At 45.7% G+C, this 16169-nt stretch overlaps 2 protein-coding genes across 16 annotated transcripts in view; both read left to right on the forward strand.

Moving 5' to 3' along the window:
- The window catches only part of UNC80 (unc-80 subunit of NALCN channel complex), a 127960-nt gene extending 114797 nt beyond the window's left edge, over positions 1-13163 (forward strand). For 10 of the 12 annotated variants that reach the window (XM_077785175.2, XM_085585443.1, XM_085585449.1 and 7 more), the window contains 5 exons: positions 8-64; positions 6503-6584; positions 7512-7623; positions 8742-8929; positions 9961-13163. In XM_077785175.2, the coding sequence (XP_077641301.1) occupies positions 8-64; positions 6503-6584; positions 7512-7623; positions 8742-8929; positions 9961-10230 (709 nt within the window). In that variant the 3' untranslated portion in view covers positions 10231-13163. The remainder of the gene's footprint in view (positions 1-7; positions 65-6502; positions 6585-7511; positions 7624-8741; positions 8930-9960) is intronic. The other 2 variants (XM_085585447.1, XM_077785185.2) reach the window with 1 other exon arrangement.
- Positions 10243-16169, forward strand: RPE (ribulose-5-phosphate-3-epimerase). 4 transcript variants are annotated; one of them, XM_085585459.1, is made up of 6 exons: positions 10243-13595; positions 13724-13803; positions 13880-14019; positions 14528-14662; positions 14805-14891; positions 15306-16169. In XM_085585459.1, the coding sequence occupies exons 1-6, from the start codon at positions 13111-13113 to the stop codon at positions 15315-15317; spliced, it is 939 nt and encodes a 312-aa protein (XP_085441585.1). In that variant the 5' UTR covers positions 10243-13110; the 3' UTR covers positions 15318-16169. The 4 variants fall into 4 exon arrangements, with proteins under 4 accessions (XP_085441585.1, XP_085441584.1, XP_021388184.1 ...); XM_085585458.1 differs by having other exon boundaries at positions 10244-13595; positions 15302-16169; XM_021532509.4 differs by having other exon boundaries at positions 13466-13606; positions 15302-16169.

A 16169-nucleotide genomic window follows, 5' to 3' on the forward strand; every position in this document is an offset into this window, starting at 1 on the left:
CCTGCAGTGAACCTAATGTCCTCGATGACTCCCCGAGCCTGGCCACTGAGGGCAGCCTCTCTAGGTACAGTGTGAACACTACCTGTCTGTCAGTGTGTGTGCTGGGAAACGAGCTGTTTCCAACCTTCTGTCTCTTCCTCTCACCTTTTGTCACTCTCTCCATCTCTGTCTCTTGTGGCTCATCAATATTCAGGCCTGCAAGTCAAAGGTGTAGCAACCCACCTTCAGTTTTCAGCTTTGATTGCCAATAACTTTGAGAAGGCTAAGGAGAAGGGGAAAGAAAAAGCTGTAGTGAAAGAAGCAGGCTGGCCTTGGGGTTTTCCCCTTGTTTAACAATTGCTTGAAAGGCATGAGAAAGATGATCCATGAGGCATTAGCTGTATCCTATTATAAGCATTAGTCTGATGGCTTATGTAAAATGGAGACATCTGTTTTTTCATTCATCTCACAATGCTGTCACCACAAAAGACTTAATATCAATCTGAGGTTTTTTACCATTCACTGATAAAACTAATTATGGTAAGTCCTGTGGAATATAGTGTTTTGTGGGTGCTTTACAATAATTCTCATTAATTTTGCAAAGCATTTTCAATTCTCAAATGACACCTTAGAAGTCTTGCAGGTGGACACCATAAATACATATCTAAAATGGCTCTGTTAGTGCTGGAGTTCAGGTCTAGCTGTTCCTCATTACCCATAGACAGGGGAGCAAACACAAACGGGTCAGGAGTGAACTTCAAAGGGAAGGCTGCACCTTTAACACCCAGATCATGTCAATCATTCTCCCTGCCCTGCTGCTGTGCTCCTGCCTCTCAAGCCATCCTCTTGAGGCTGGAGAGTTGTGGGTCATCCCAAGAGATCCCTGTCTCCTCCCAGGAGAACACAGCCCTGTACATTGGAACACGGAGGGTAACTTGCTGTTTCATCCCTGCACCAGTGGAAGCTGTGGATATGTTGAGGCATTTGTGTGGATGGTTTCTGTTCCATTAGCTTGGGTTTTCATGCTGGTAGTGGCTTTTTGGGATGGGGACAGGCTGCTGTGTCTGTTTGTTCACTCTCCTGAGCTGACAGAAGGAGAGTTAATCATCAGTGCTGTCACCGAGCTCATTCCATGCAACATGGTGTCCTTTGTGTGTGTGAGGCCTGCTCTGGCAGACTGGTCTGTGATGGGTTAGGAAAAGACAGCAGCTCCTTGGCAGAGGCAGGAGTACTGTTAACCTGTTTTTTTGGCAAAGTGAGATGGACTGCATGGTCTGAGCTAAAGAGGTGAAGAAAAATCATTCAGTCAGAGAACTTCCATGTTGTCCCTTTAGCAGCACTAAAAACTCACTACAGTTTTTTAAGAGGATAAAGGGGAAGGGCTGTATCTGAGCTAAGGCCATAATAACCTGATACTTGGTTACATCAGTGCTGGTTTTGAAATGTTTTGATCTTGTTAAGTAATGGGTAGCCACTCCTAATTACGATGGTGAGGCTAAGCACTATGAGACACCTAAGTCAATAAATGTGTTCAAACATGATAATTTATTCTGAACCCTGAAATGTAACCAGCTGCAGAGTGGGTTCCTATTAATTCCTGTCACAAAAATTTTCTCTAGGGACCAGGACACTGTCCTCCACCCTGCTGTATGGTACAGAGATCTCATAAAGCAAATGGGTGAGCAGATGCACTTGGGAGTCAGTTCTGCTGAGGTTTATTATCCTTTTCAAGAAGCAGGCATTAATGTCTTAAGGATGGGAACCAGGGCTGCAAAGCCTTAAGAAGGAATGAAGACACTGCAAATATGTCTAAAAAGATTAGGTTAGATCTCTGTGAGGATGAAAAGATGTTTCAACTGCATTGTTAAATATGAAAATTGGATTCCTCTAAAGGACAGAAGTAATAAAGCAGATGTTGCAGAAGCTTATTGTGCTATGGGGATTATAGTGAAGAGTTAATTTGTCTTTACATTCAAAAATATCAGTTCTGAATAAAGCAGGCTTGAGTTTTTCTGATATAACTTTGATTTTGGCTGGTGCACACTGATAGCTTTTTAGGATCACCTTCTGAATTCACAAGCTGGTGTTTAGTCATAACTTGGATAAAGAAATAAACAATATTCACTAGGGACTAGACCCTTATGGAAGGTAGGAGTCTTAAATTAAATTGTGACAAATACAAAAATAATAAAATCTGTTTCCCATTGTTCTATAGCAATTAGACACAGCCTTGAAGAAAAGCGGGGAAGGCAGGAAGGGGAGAGCACTGAAGTGCTCAGTCAGCTTGGGGTACAGGGCTGAAGAGCATCTTGATCTGTTGTGGTTACAATCTGAGATGACTGGATATTTTCCCAAATCAGAAAGGAAAAAGGTGAAGCCACTGTAATGGAAATCTGTTGCACAATCACATTTCTCTGTAATGTTTGTGGCTATCCTAGCTTAATGGCTCCTAACAGGAAAAATCAGACTATATCCACATTGCCAGGGCAATTACAGCAGCAGATTTAATGCTAACTGGGCTGGGATGTATCTGGAAATACAATATATTTAACCCGTTCTCCACTGCCTTGGTGTACCAACCCTCTAATTATATGTCTAGGGACACAAAGTGTCTGCCATGGTGGAGTAGCAAGCATGTACATGTCTCTAATAGACATTGAAACTCATTGCTTCCTTGTTCTGTTTGGTTTGGTTGTTTTTGATTGGTTTGGTTGTTTTTATGTTTGTGTTTTTGTTGTTTGGTTGGGAGTTTGTTTATTTGTTTGTTTTTGCCTGCATGGTTAGTTTTTCTTGTAATTCCTGAACATCACTTCTTTTACTTGCCAACCCAACAAAGTTTGTTTTGGCCCCCACTGTGTGACTGCACTATCTGTCATTCCTTGTAGTGCTGGCAGCATGTATCCATAAATTTGGGTTGGTTTGATCTTTGGCTCACCTCTGCCCTATATAATGGGAGTAACATTAGTGTGCAAATCAACTCCCAACAGAGATATTCACTGACAGTGCATCTCTGTGTTGGGCAGGAAAAAAAAAATCTTTTTTCTTATTTCCAAAATAAATGTGGCTTATGTCCGTTGGAAAAACTGTTCTTGTAGATCAGATTGCCATGGGTGGGGGAAATATACTGTCAGCTGAAAAGGCACTTGATTTGGTTTCCTTGACTGGGTCCCACGGGCTGTCAGAAAAACAGTGTATTCCTGGTTAGGTCTATAAACAAGGAGAGGCACAAAAGGAGGGAGGGCAGGATGCACAAAGCCAACCCTCTGCTGCCATGCTCCTTTTCACAGAAACCACATGGGTAGTTCTGTTCTTTGATGTGAAAAGAAACCCTCACAAACCCTCATGAAGAGAAAGCGTGTAGCTGAAAATCCAGTCACTCATCTGCAATTTGTGGTCTTTATCATTCTCCTCCTCTCTTTCCTTCTTCAAAATGTGGGGATAGAGAGCAAAAAGACAGCCACAGCAGGACTGTGTTGTGCACGGGCAGCTCTGCACAACTCAGCTGCTCTCGGGTCCACCATTTCCCTGCAATAGGTGTCTGCAATTTTAGCTTGAAAGATCATCCCAGATTATATAAATTTGTGTTATGATTCAGTACTGGAAGCAAATATCCACCAGGTCACTTAACTCATTTCACTTATGTTATAAACCAGGCTGAAAATCCCAGACTCCAGCAGGAAGACACGAAGTCCAGCTTTTTTTCTGTTTGCCTATTGTTTGTGTTCAGTGCGTGGGAATAGTTTTTATCTCATGTATAGCCTCTGTGCCCTCACACAGTCCATGTTTACCTGTTATCTAAGGACTTTTTCAAGTGTTTTCATATCACATGTGAAGTGAGTTTGTTTCAGCACTGTAGACCATTTTGTACTGAATATAATTGCAGTCTTTATGCTACAGACATGTCTCTTTCCTCACAGAACTAAGAGTTCCTTCATCAAAAATCATAACAGTTTTTTCAAGCTAGTCCAGTAGACAATTTTTGCAAGAAACTGTTGGAATACTAGGCTCTTTCTAGGGTGCCAACACTTCTCCAGCTAATTTCTACTTCACTCACATAGTGGTAACCACTGTAAAAACTAGAGATTCAGAAGTTTTCATGTAATCCTAGAAACAGAAGATTAAGCAATTTCAGTGCAGTCTCGTTGCTTTAATAAGGAAGGATAATGATGTGATGCTTTTGGACTTACCTGTCATATGTGCTGCAGTCACTGAGTCAAGAACACATCTCTACTAACAGGAGTTAACTCTAGGTGCTCTGCTTATCCCTAGGCAGGTATTTGTGTGGTGTTTGGGATGCTTGGTATGTAAAGCATGACAATATGCTATGGAAAAACTGGGATATATGTTCCAGGGATTAGTGAGTTCATTTGGAAGACCTGTCTAAGGAAGAAAAGGACTCAAATATATCTTGTTTTTTTTTTTGGCTTTGAGCTTGCTGAAGCTTTTCCTCTTTTTCCAAGGCACTGCAGCTGTGGTGAGATTGCTGAAGGCATGCCCAGGATTATTAGGCTGTAGTCCGTCAATCAAAAGATAAACAGCTTCAGGGTCCCAAGATGTCTCTCTCCTTGAAGTTTCCCACTGTCTCCCCTGCAGAAGTGATAGAAATACATGGATATGATTCAGTGCAAAGTCTGGCATTAGTTTAAATGAAAGGGAAGAAGGAATAAGGCTTTCAGTTCAGGTAACCAGACTTTGCCCCTGTCTTGGTTTGAAAGACAGGTGTCTACCAAGGGAAGCAGGAACTTCCCTTGGAATGGAAAATACAATACCCCCCCTCCAGGTTATTCTAACTTAGAGGGTAAGAGGCTTTCAGGCAAAGGCGCTGCGGCCCCGCGCTGTCCCTCACGGGCAATGGTGGTCCCAGCTCAGCGGCAGCTCTCACGAGCAAATGCTCAGCTGGTGTATGAGCAAACAGGGCAGGGCTGGGCCCTGGCAGCAGCAGTGAATTCCCTCCCCAAGCAGCAGCTCCTCCCAAACCCAGGAGCTTTGCCAGCCCCTTCTCCCCAGCCCAATTTGCCTGGTATCTCTGCCCCTCCAAGAGAAAACTCTCATTTAAGAGAGGAAACTTCTCTTGTCTCACGTACATATAGGTTGTATGGTTTCTTAGCAAGAGATGGGACAAAATTCCATGAGAGAAAGAAACAAAAGGAAAAATCCGAAACCGCAACAGCCCCAAAGCAGAGCAGGAAACCCTCCATGTTCTGTTCTGCCAAACCTTGTAAGGACAATCGGTAAATTCTGCCCAAGTGAAGAATGAGCTGCTCAGAAGACAAAGTTTTTCAAGCCTCTCCACAGCCATCCTCCGTGTCTGGTCTGACCATGTCCCTAGGTTTGTCTTCTTCCTCCACCCCTGCATGGTCAGATGATTAGCCTTCATGCTCTTGGGGGTACTGACAAACTCCAGGGAGGTCCAAGGAAGTATCTAGAGAAAAGAATGTTGTTTTCCTTTAGGTTAATGCATGCCAAAGACAAAATGGATTGCAATACTGAATCTTGAACACTGTATATACCAGCTATAGCTGGAAGTTGCCTAAATAGGACCTGTCGCTCAGTGGATTCCAGTCTGGCTTAAAAAAAGCAGCTGCCTGAGTTAAAAGAACTCTGTCTTAACTGTTAGTGACTATTGTAGTCATAAGTCTCTCAGCTAAAGTGTTTTGTGACTGCTAAATGTCCAGTGTTTGGAGGAATACAGTGCTTTGATAAAAATGAGGGGAGGCTGGTATCTTTCTATTAAGTAGGCTGAATGGTCAGTTGAATGGCAGTATGAGATGGTACATAGCCAAGTATGTTTTATTGCTAAAGTTTCTTCTACTGCAGGTTTTCAGATATTTTGTGCCAGTATATTAAAAACCAAAAAGCTCTGTCTGTCTGTCTATCTAATTTTTGTTTACTTGTCTGTTTGTTAGTCACAAAAAGACTTGAGGCTGCAAGTGTTGAGTGTGGGGCCTTGCTCACATAACTCATGCATCCATTATGTGAATGGATCCTTTGTCACTTTGCGTTTGTTTTTTGTTTGTTGACTTAAATTGAAATTAAAACAAGATGACAAAATTGTGATGAGGCCATGGAGTCTTATTTGGGAAGAAAAAAAATGTAGCTTTTACAACACTATCCTTGAATAAAGGAAAAGCAAACAAGAAGGCTTTTGAGCTAGGAAAGTGATGTTCCTGCCTTCACCGATGTGGCAAAGGATGCAGAGAAGTGAGTGCTGCTCAGTGGGATGCATCAATCAATGACTGAAAACTGAAATCTGCAGTTATTTATATTTGGATGCTACCTGTGTGTGGCCAAGTCCTGAATACCATGACTCCACCTCCCACCCTTTCCTAAGCCCCGGAAGCCACAACCCAATAGACATGTCCCCTCCCATCCTTCAAAGATAGTGCTGCTCTTTGAAGTGACTGTGCCATTAGTGGTTGGTCGATCTCTTGTTTATTTATTTACTTCGGTCCCAACTGCCAGGACACCTACTAGTTATGCAGCGTGCTTCTGTACTTGGCCTAATGCTGTCAACGTCTCACAGGGTGGCAAGTGTGCAGAGCGAGCCAGGACAGCAGAACCTCCTCCTGCAGCAGCCCCTGGGGCGGAAGAGAGGCCTGCGGCAGGTGAGGACACAGGCAGTAATAAACCTTCTCTCCTGCTCTGTGATTTGGTTTGGCTTTTCTTGTGTGGGGCTGTTTGGACATGATGTGTGGATGTGATGTGTCCCTTCTACCTAATTTTTGCTACACTAGGGCAGTGCCTTGACTTAGCAGGAGCCATAGCACAAATCATAGGTGTGAAGCCAGGCAAACCCCTAAGAGAAGAGCGGCCCTTTGTTTTCAATTCCTCAGTCTTGTCCTCTATAGTAAAATGCAGTGAACCCCAGCGCAGGGAAGAAATGATGATGTCTGGCTCCAGATCAGTAGGCTGGAGGATAGCTTTATTAAACTATACTATATTACATAATATACTATTTAAAGAGATACTGTACTATTCTACATCTTACTCACCTAACTCAAACCCGTGACTCTCTGCTGAGAGCCCGAGCCACAGCTGGATCCATTGGTCACTGACCCCAAACACCCTTCACCAGAACCCAGCCCAGCCATCACTGCAGGTAAACAATCTCCACACCACATTCCTCAGGTAAACAATTTCCACATGGGGAAAGCAAAGGAGCAGAGATAAAGATTGTTTTCTCTTCTTTTCTCTGTGCTTCTCCAAGAAATCCTGTGAGACAGAATTATGTTTCTCTGTCCAGAGAAAGTGAATGTCACAGTCCTCTGCAGGCTTTTTCCTTTTACTATTATTAAATGATGGTCACACAACCTGCCCTGCATTACATTCAGTGTTGAAACTGAAAAAGCACAAAGCCCAGTAGTTCATGTGAAGGAAATGTGTGAGCCATGGAAACCTTAAAACACATACCTGCTAAAAGTAGAGTGAGGGGACATCAGAGGTACAGACAGCGATGATGTGCTCTCGTTTCAGAGCAGAAGCTGTGCAATATGTGACCATACATCAGCCTAACTCTCTGTTCCAATGTTTAGCTTCGACGACCGCTGCTGTCACGTCAGAAGACTCAAACCGAACCTCGGAGCCGTCACGGAGCTCGGCTTTCAACCACGAGACGGAGCATCCAGCCAAAGCCAAAGCCCTGCGGTAGGGCACTGCTGCATTTCCAGAGTTAGACTCACACTGGAAAGTAGAAAATGCTGTGTTTTAGCTTAAAGGAATAGTAGGTTGTTACTAGCTTACATTAAAGTGAAGTCCCAGCAGCTTTATACTTTTTCCTAGTGCACGGATATCCTATCAGAAATCCACGCCCTCAAAACACTCTGATGGTTTCTCCAGAGGTTTTCAAGGTCAAACAGGACATGGACAATGAATGATCTTGTTTCCAAGAGTTGTGGAGAATTTAGGGGATGGGTTTCCTCTAGTCAGGATACCTCATCCAAAACCTCCAGCTGTGCAAGTTTGGAAGATGCTATTGAGAGGAGGAGAAAGAAGGACTGGTCTAAGGGCTGTATATGGAAATGAATGTAGGACAGTTTCAGTCTGTGCTGTATGTTTCCAGGAGTCAGCACTGCCAAGCTGAGCAGGTGGCTGTATTCTGTACCATCTGAAGTGAGCAGTGAGCTTTGGAGGAAACATCTCCAATAGCAAAGGTTACTTGTGAACTTGCTGGGTTTCAGCAGGAGTGTGATGGGGCAACACCAATGCTGGAGATGTTTGAAACAGAAAAGTTAACAAAAAATTATTAAAAGCAGGAATGGGAATATCAGTTTTACTCTTAAGTTTTTAGTCTAGCAGTATTTACACTGAATAAAAACTGTTCTGTTATTCCTGGCTAGTGGACTTGGTCTGCAGGAATGAGGGGTTATCTGTTGCACCTTTTTTTTAGATTTTCAGCAAAACCTTGGGCAATTCTCTTATCTTTTTGCATGCCAGTTTTTCTTTTTTATTTGAGGGTATCACATGGGAATTGAACGCAGTGTATTCTTCTGGAATGGAAAGATGTTATGGGTGGTATTTTTCTCACCAAGCCATGACAAGGACAGGTGTGCTGGTTAGACTCCAGGAGATCCCAGAGTCTTGCTGTATTGGAAACCCAGGGTAAAAGACTTTTAGATTAGATGCTGATTAGACAGCTTCTGTAACGATGGAAGGAACCACAAATCCTGTCTTAATTGTAAAACCCCCAGGGATTATCTCTCTTCTTTTCTCGTGTATTTCTTCCCAACTGTAACCCTGAGTTTTCTGGGCTTTGCACCCTGCAGCGGAGCAGAAGCGGTCGGTGACGTTCACCGAAGCCCAGCCTGAGGCACCCCCAGCGGGTGCCGTGGACCCGCCGCAGCAGCCGGGCTGCAGCCACAGCAGCCCCCAGGCCAGCGGCCAGCAGGAGCCCCTCAGCAAACCTGTGCTGACTTCCTCTCCTGCCATCGTTGTGGCTGATCTTCACAGCCAGGTAATGTCACTGCTGGGCTTGTAGCCTTGTCCCTCCGCTGCTCCGTCCCAGGCACGGAGAGGTGCTGGGTGCATTACAGCACTGTGATGAAAGCTGGAAACAGGGTAAAGACAGCAAACTCTCCTGTGTGGCTATTCTTTAGATTGTTTGCTGTCAAGCCCCCTGCTTCTATAAAGCCATTCCTTTCCAGGTCAATGCAACAATTCTTAATTTGAAAATCTATTTTCTGTATCTTCCCTTTCCATCTTCCCATCATACAGTGTCCTTCTGGACCCAATCACCAAGGCAAGCTGTCCTCAACAGGTTTTCACAGCTTGCTCCCTGAAAGATGCCCCCTTAGGGAGGAATCCATCAAAGCCTCAGGACTGTTTAAGCATCACATTGCAAAAGAAATTGCTTGTCCAACATATTTCTGTGTTGGCCCCCACTGAGGATTGTGCAGGGACAATCCCAGTCATCCCTTCAGCACATCAGTGACACTGAGATAACTTTTATACACCCAGATATCCAGTGTCATTTGAGGTTATGTCCTTTGCACAAATGCATGATCTCTGTCTTTGGAATCATAGAATGAATCACAGAATGGTTTGGACTCATTCCACCCCCTTCCACTAGCCCAGGGTGCTCCAAGCCCATCCAGCCTGGCCTTGAAGACTTCCAGGAATGGGGCAGTCACAGCTTCTCTGGGAAACCTTTTCCAGTGCCTCACTATCCTCAGTATAAAGGGTTTTTTCCTAATATCTAATGTAAACCTACTCTCCATTTGAAGCCATATGCTAAAAAGATTTAAATGAGGGAGTGTTAATGACTCAAATCAGATAACCTTTCTGATCTGTGATGTAAATTTGATTCACCAGCAAAAGTATATTGTTAAGTATAATTTTAAGGGATTTAATATCTGCAAGTGACTGGTTCTTTATGGTAAAATGTGTATCTGAATGAGAAAATACTTTATAGACCTTCCTTTCCTTTTTTCCCCCCTCTCCCTCCTGCTTTCTCTGAGCCTGACCACCAACTGTCCTCAACTGCAGAGCGAGGCACTCTCTGCTGAGGAGGAGAAGGAGAAAGAGGAGGGCTTGGAATCCCGGCCAGCAACAGCACAGAGCACCCCTCCCACCCAGCTCTCTGACACCGAGGACTACACTGGCCTGGAGACCACCAGCTTGCTGCAGCATGGGGACACTGTGCTGCACATCAGTGAGGACAACGGCATGGAGAATCCTCTGCTGGCCACTCACTTCAGCTTCACGCACGTGGAGCTTGGGGAGACGGATGTTGATCTCGATGAATCTCATGTTTAACTCATAGGGAAGTACAGTAGTGGGAGGAGGAAGTGTTTACCTTTCCTTAGAGTTCCCTGCTAAATAGTAACTAATTAAAGCAAAAGCACTTTATTATCCAAAAGCAGGAAATAGCTATCAGCCAGGTGCTATAGACTGGCACATTCCTATTTGTGAGATCTCATTTCAGTTCAGGGCAGGACCACAGGACCCAAGAATTGGTACAGAATTCTCAGGACAGGGGTGTGTAGGCACACGTGGTCCACAGCCATGTACTGTGACCAGCAGCCTCACTGGGTAATGGGCAGTTGGACTGTGTGAGACAGAGAAGTCTCTTCTGAGACTGTGCCTGAGATTTATTTTTGTAGCATTTTTGAGAGGAGGGCTACACAGCAGCTGAATCCAAGGCTCTTACACTTTGAAAACAGTGAAAACACTGACAGAACGTACCAATCTAAAGCTTGATTTTCTCAAGCCTGGGACCATTGTTTCTAACATGCAGAACAACAAATAAGCGCCATAAAGCAATTAGACTTTTTTTTTTTTTTTTTTTTTGGCACTGCAGACTTTAGTTGAGTTTACTTTTGTCTGTTAGTTCCATTCCACTCTGTAAAATATTGCCCTTGTGCTACAAAAATATTTTCTCTGTAAAACTAAATACAGTCTATAGCATAAGCAGGAATGCATGTGCTGTCCACAGACACAGCTGGGCAGGGGCTGAGTGGTCTGCAGGTGGTATAAATAACCCACACTCTCCTGCTTTAATGTACTGAGCTATTCATCTCCAGAGTTTAAAAAAATATTCCAAGAAACTGCATCTGGAATGTGTGGACCTTCTGGTCCCAAGCAACTGCTCCCCTGATGCTGTTGGATGTACGTAGAGGGATTTAAATTAAATATTTATATATGGTATTTTCATGTCACTATATATATATATAAATATATATGTACATTGTAAACAAAAAATGGATATTGCAGGGCAGACACTTGATGAAATAATCTATTTTTGGCATGCTGAGATTGTATTTTAAAAGGTTCCATTTTATGTATGTAACGTTCATGGCTGCAAGTGTTAGATAAATGTATGTAACATTTATAGAAGGTGGAGATCCCTGGGGGGATCAGCTGAAGTCACAGCTGAGTTCAAGGGTTTTTCTGCAGCATCATGGAATTACACTGAATTGTGAATTTAGCCATTAGCTGCTGACAGGCAAACTGCAAAATAGCTGTGAAACAAACCATGAAATCATAAGCAATGCCCAAAGTTACCCTTGGGAATCATACACTGCCTTTTTTGGCTCATGTTAGACTAACTGGAGTTTATAATCATGCCGTTATTGTGCAGAGGAAAATGTTTTGGATCATCCTGAGAGTATCTAAAATGTGCTCATTACCACTTTGGCTTCTGAGGGCTTGCAGTTTTGACACACACATCATAAACCAGCCTTACTAAGGAGGGAAATGGTATCCTTGTAGCCATCTCCAAAGAAAGGACTTGCAGCTCTCCTCAGGGGCTCTGCAGTAGCTGTTGCAGTGCTACCCTTTGGAGGCTGCCTTGCTGCTTAGTGCAGCCCGTGGGTTTTCCTGGGGCTAAGAGCATTAACCACACACCTGGCAGCAGGTTTCAGCCTGTGAAGCCCACGGAGCCTTAGGCTGCGCTGCCTGGCATTTGCCAGATGCTCACGTTTGACAGGAGCTGTACACACCAGTCTGGGCAGGGAACTCAGTCACATTAAACCTCTGAAGAGAGAAAAAGCCATTTTTGTCCCAGGTGCTGAGCGTGCTCTGCTACCACTCCATTGGTGAGAGAAAGAGAATCTCAGCATGTCTTGGGAACAGCAGGGCTGGAAAACAAACTATTTTTATAGTTCACCACCTCTATCCCCCACATATCTGGGGCTATATGATATACAGGTGGTGCTCTAATGCAGCTCCAAAGGGTTCTTGGTCTTGTAAGAGGTGAAAGTGTCCCAGCAGATGTCCTGGATAACAAACTGTTTCCTCTGCTGATCAAAACATGCTGTACTGCTTTTATCTCCGTAGTGCACTGGAGCCTGTGCCAGCTACCTGTAGGATGCTGCTTTAGATTAGCTCCTAGCTCAGAGGTCACTCCAAGAATTGCTGAATTCCAGATGTTAAGATTTATTATTAACATTGACGCACAAATGAGGAAAAAACCCACAGCTTTGCTTTCAAGTCCCAAGGTAGGCTTGGTCACTGGCAGTCTGGGGGGAGGAAAGCTTCAGGCAGGAGCCGAGGAAACGGCTGGGACACAACACATACAGAATTCATGGTGCACTTTACAGAGCGACCTTTTCTGCAGAAAATGAGGAAGCATCTTCCTTAATGAAAAGTAGAGGCCTTCCCACAGTACTCTCCTCTAGAGATGACAAAGTAACTGTGATTTACTTCATTTAATTCCGTGTATATAACGTTCAAGTTTCAAGTTTCCAGTGCCACAGGTGAATCCACAGTAGTAAGCCATAGCAAGGACTAAAATGCCTCTTTTAAATGTCTACCCTACTAGAAATCAATGCAACTTATAAATGATGTATTCTGCAATTTAGTTTTATGCAGGTGGCTGGGCAGCTGGCTTTGCTTTTGTGGGATGAGTGCTCAGAGGTGGCACAGCCAGGCCAGCCCGTCAGCCTGACTGCTGCGTTTTACTGTCCCATCAGCTGCAATTAATGCCGTCCTGATGAGCGGCATACCAAGTACTTTAGGTGGTTCGTGCTTTCCTCCGGTATCTCTGTTCCAGAAGCGGTGTTATTTCTGCTCTGAAGACACACGCTGCTGCTGTTCATAGTGTTAGACCTCGCCTTAAGCGCATGTCGTGTTCAGCAATGTGCGGCTGTGCCCGTCTTGTCCGCGTGTCAGTCGGTCCCGTTGCCTCAGCATTTTATGCAAACGTTGTCCCGAGGATTAAATACAGAGGAACGACGGCAAAGGACAGAGTTCTGTGTTCGAGCGTGTTGCGTAACGCGGTCGGTGCCCGGCGCTCTGAGGGGTTTCATGCGCGGTTCTGTTCCGGGATACCGACGTGTTCATGTTTACCCTCCTGCTCCCAGCCCCGCGCGGGGGGGCGGACCGGTGCTTTGGGGGGCACAAAATACACTCGGTCGGGAGCTTGAAAGCGCCCACACAACAAGGGTTATGACCACTACTGTTGTTCTTAGTCCCGCCCCTGCGGGCCGGCAGGGCGGAGCAGCGGCCCAAGATGGCGGGGGCGCCGCCCCGGCCCGCCCGCCGTCCCGGCAGCCGCCGCGGCCGCAGCCATGGCGTCGGGGTGTCGCATCGGGCCCTCCATCCTCAACAGCGACCTGGCGGCGCTGGGCGCCGAGTGCAGCCGCATGCTGGACTGCGGGGCCGACTACCTGCACCTGGATGTAATGGACGGGTAACGCCGGGGCCGGGCGGGAGCGGCAGGGGCGCGGGGGGCGGGCGGAACGGCCCGCTCCTCCCGGCCGGCACGGGGTAACCTGCGGGCGGGCGCGTCTCTCTCTTCGGCCCCAAGACACTTCGTCCCGAACATCACCTTCGGCCACCCCGTCGTGGAGAGCCTGCGGAAGCGGCTGGGCCAGGAGCCCTTCTTCGGTAAGCGCCGGGGGCTGCGGGGCGCTGCCGCTGGGCGCGGGACGCGCCCCACCGCCCGCTCGCTCTCCTCTTGCAGACATGCACATGATGGTGGCCAAGCCCGAGCAGTGGGTGAAGCCCATGGCAGTCGCCGGCGCAAACCAGTACACCTTCCATCTAGAAGCGACCGACAACCCCGGGGCGCTGATAAAGGACATCCGGGAGAATGGCATGAAGGTGAGGGAGTACACGTTGTGCTCGGCTTGACTAACAGCTGCCTTGCTGGCAGGTTCTCTGTGGTGACCAGTGGTAGGACCTGAGGGAACCTGCAGCTGTCTCAGGGGAGATTTGGGCTGGATGTCCGGAAAAAGTTCTTCCCCACAGGGTGGGCGGGCACTGGACAGGCTGCCCAGGGAATGGTCACAGCCCCAAGGCTGCCAGAGCTCCAGGTGTGTTTGGACAAGGCTCTAACCTTGTAGGTGCCTTCCAACTCAAGGTATTTTGATTCCATTATTTTATGGAAAACTCATTGTCGCCACTTCAGGTGCTCTAGGATCAGCACATGAAGCCCTAACACACACTGTGCATGAAGTCAGTCTTCAATTTTCATGAATCTGGAATTTTTAAATAAAGAAGCCTGTTCTTCCTGCCATTACACAGTTGTGTAAATATGTTCCTAGCTATCTGTACTGAGCTCAGGCCAGTCTTGCCCTAAGGTGCCCTTGGATTTGGCTTCCCTCTGCAGGTTGGCTTGGCCATCAAGCCTGGCACTACAGTTGAACACTTGGCACCTTGGGCCAATCAGATAGACATGGCTTTGGTGATGACAGTAGAACCTGGGTTCGGAGGACAGAAATTTATGGAAGACATGATGCCAAAGGTAAACTGTGTTTCTCTTTCATTATTTATTGAGCTAAAAGCTAATTAACAGTAGGGAGTAGTGAAGTAGATAAACCTTTTCTAGGTGTATGAGAAGCTGTAGGGTGGTAGGTCAGTGCTCAGCTTTTTATGTGGTTCCTCAGGTTCAGTGGCTCAGGACACAGTTTCCCTCCTTGGATATAGAAGTGGATGGAGGAGTGGGGCCTGACACCATCCATAAGTGTGCAGAGGTAAGAGCTTGCAGCAGAACATTTTCAGTCACTGTGCTGAGAGACTTATCAACTCACAGAAAATAAAGCTGAGGAGAAATTTTTAGTTTTCAGAGGGAACTGTAAAACACATTTAACATCAAAATCTTTTTGAGGTCTAATTTTGTGCCTATTTTTTAATAGTAGCTATTGAAGCCTCCCCTAAGCCAAAGAACATTGTTTCTTTTATGTTGATGTAAATAGGAGCAATGTGCTGGAGAAATTACGTATTTGGGGATGAGCTGTGTATTGTGAACTTGATCTGAGGTTGCAGTTAGTGACAGTTATGTCACCTGTGTCCCAGCTGTTGGCACAGCAGCCCAGAATTCCCTGGGTGCTTTGCAGGCAGTGGCTGTGTGGCACGGACTGAGCAGGGGTTTGCTGTCTCCCAGGCAGGTGCCAACATGATTGTGTCTGGCAGCGCTATCATGAAGAGCGCAGACCCCAGGTCTGTGATCAACCTCCTGAGGAACGTGTGTTCAGAAGCAGCCCAGAAGCGCAGCCTGGATCGATGAGACCTGCCCAAGCCGTGTTCCGCAAGGCTCTGGGCGTGCAGGAGAACCCTTTTCTCGTGCATAAGCGGGGGCTGGATGAACACCAACTACAGAAACTTCTTGCTGCTGAACAGAGGAATCATTCCTTCACTGCAATGAAGCAAGCAGCAGTGGGAACGTTCTGGCTGTCTTTCAGGGTTGGAAATGCAATGGTTTGAACCTGTCTCTTGATTTTGTGGAGGCTAATTTTGTGGCACAACCTCTAATGCTGACTGGGTTGAACTACAGTCAGTTTGTTGCTTGCTAGAAGAGTGTAGCATCACTGCAAGAATCTCTCTTGTGGAAGACTCTTAATCAAACTGCCTTCTGCTGTCTGTATTTTGTCATTTTTGATCTGTGCATTTCTACAAAACTTTGTCCAATACTGCATTAAACACCCCTTCCTTGGTGTGTTAAGTTCTTGAAGCTGACTGTCACAAATAAGTGGGTAAGTTTAGGGAAAAGGCAACTTAAGAGGGCTAAAATCCCAGTGATGGTAGAAATGTTCCTGTAATTGCCTCTATTGCATTGGAAGTACTTAGACTATAGAAATCCAGCATCAGATAAGTCAGTGCAGCATCTTTACTAGATCATGAAGTAAGGAATATTTTCTCACTTACCTTTCAAATAGCCAGTTAAGACAGCTGTGTCTGAAATTCCTGTAAGTGATGGAACTCTTCAGAAGAATGCTCTTCAGATAAGTAAAATGCTTTTTCTTGCTCCACAA

This window comes from Lonchura striata, chromosome 7 (assembly GCF_050655825.1).
Source record: "Lonchura striata isolate lonStrDom1 chromosome 7, ASM5065582v1, whole genome shotgun sequence".
Lineage (NCBI taxonomy): Eukaryota > Metazoa > Chordata > Aves > Passeriformes > Estrildidae > Lonchura > Lonchura striata.

Bases quoted from the DNA above. Each gene is read 5' to 3' on its own strand.
- RPE (XM_085585458.1), top strand. From the start codon at position 13,111: ATGCAAACGTTGTCCCGAGGATTAAATACAGAGGAACGACGGCAAAGG. The intron at 13,596-13,723 runs GTAATGGACGGG...TTCGGCCCCAAG, and splicing joins CCGACTACCTGCACCTGGAT to ACACTTCGTCCCGAACATCA. The intron at 13,804-13,879 runs GTAAGCGCCGGG...CTCCTCTTGCAG, and splicing joins GGGCCAGGAGCCCTTCTTCG to ACATGCACATGATGGTGGCC.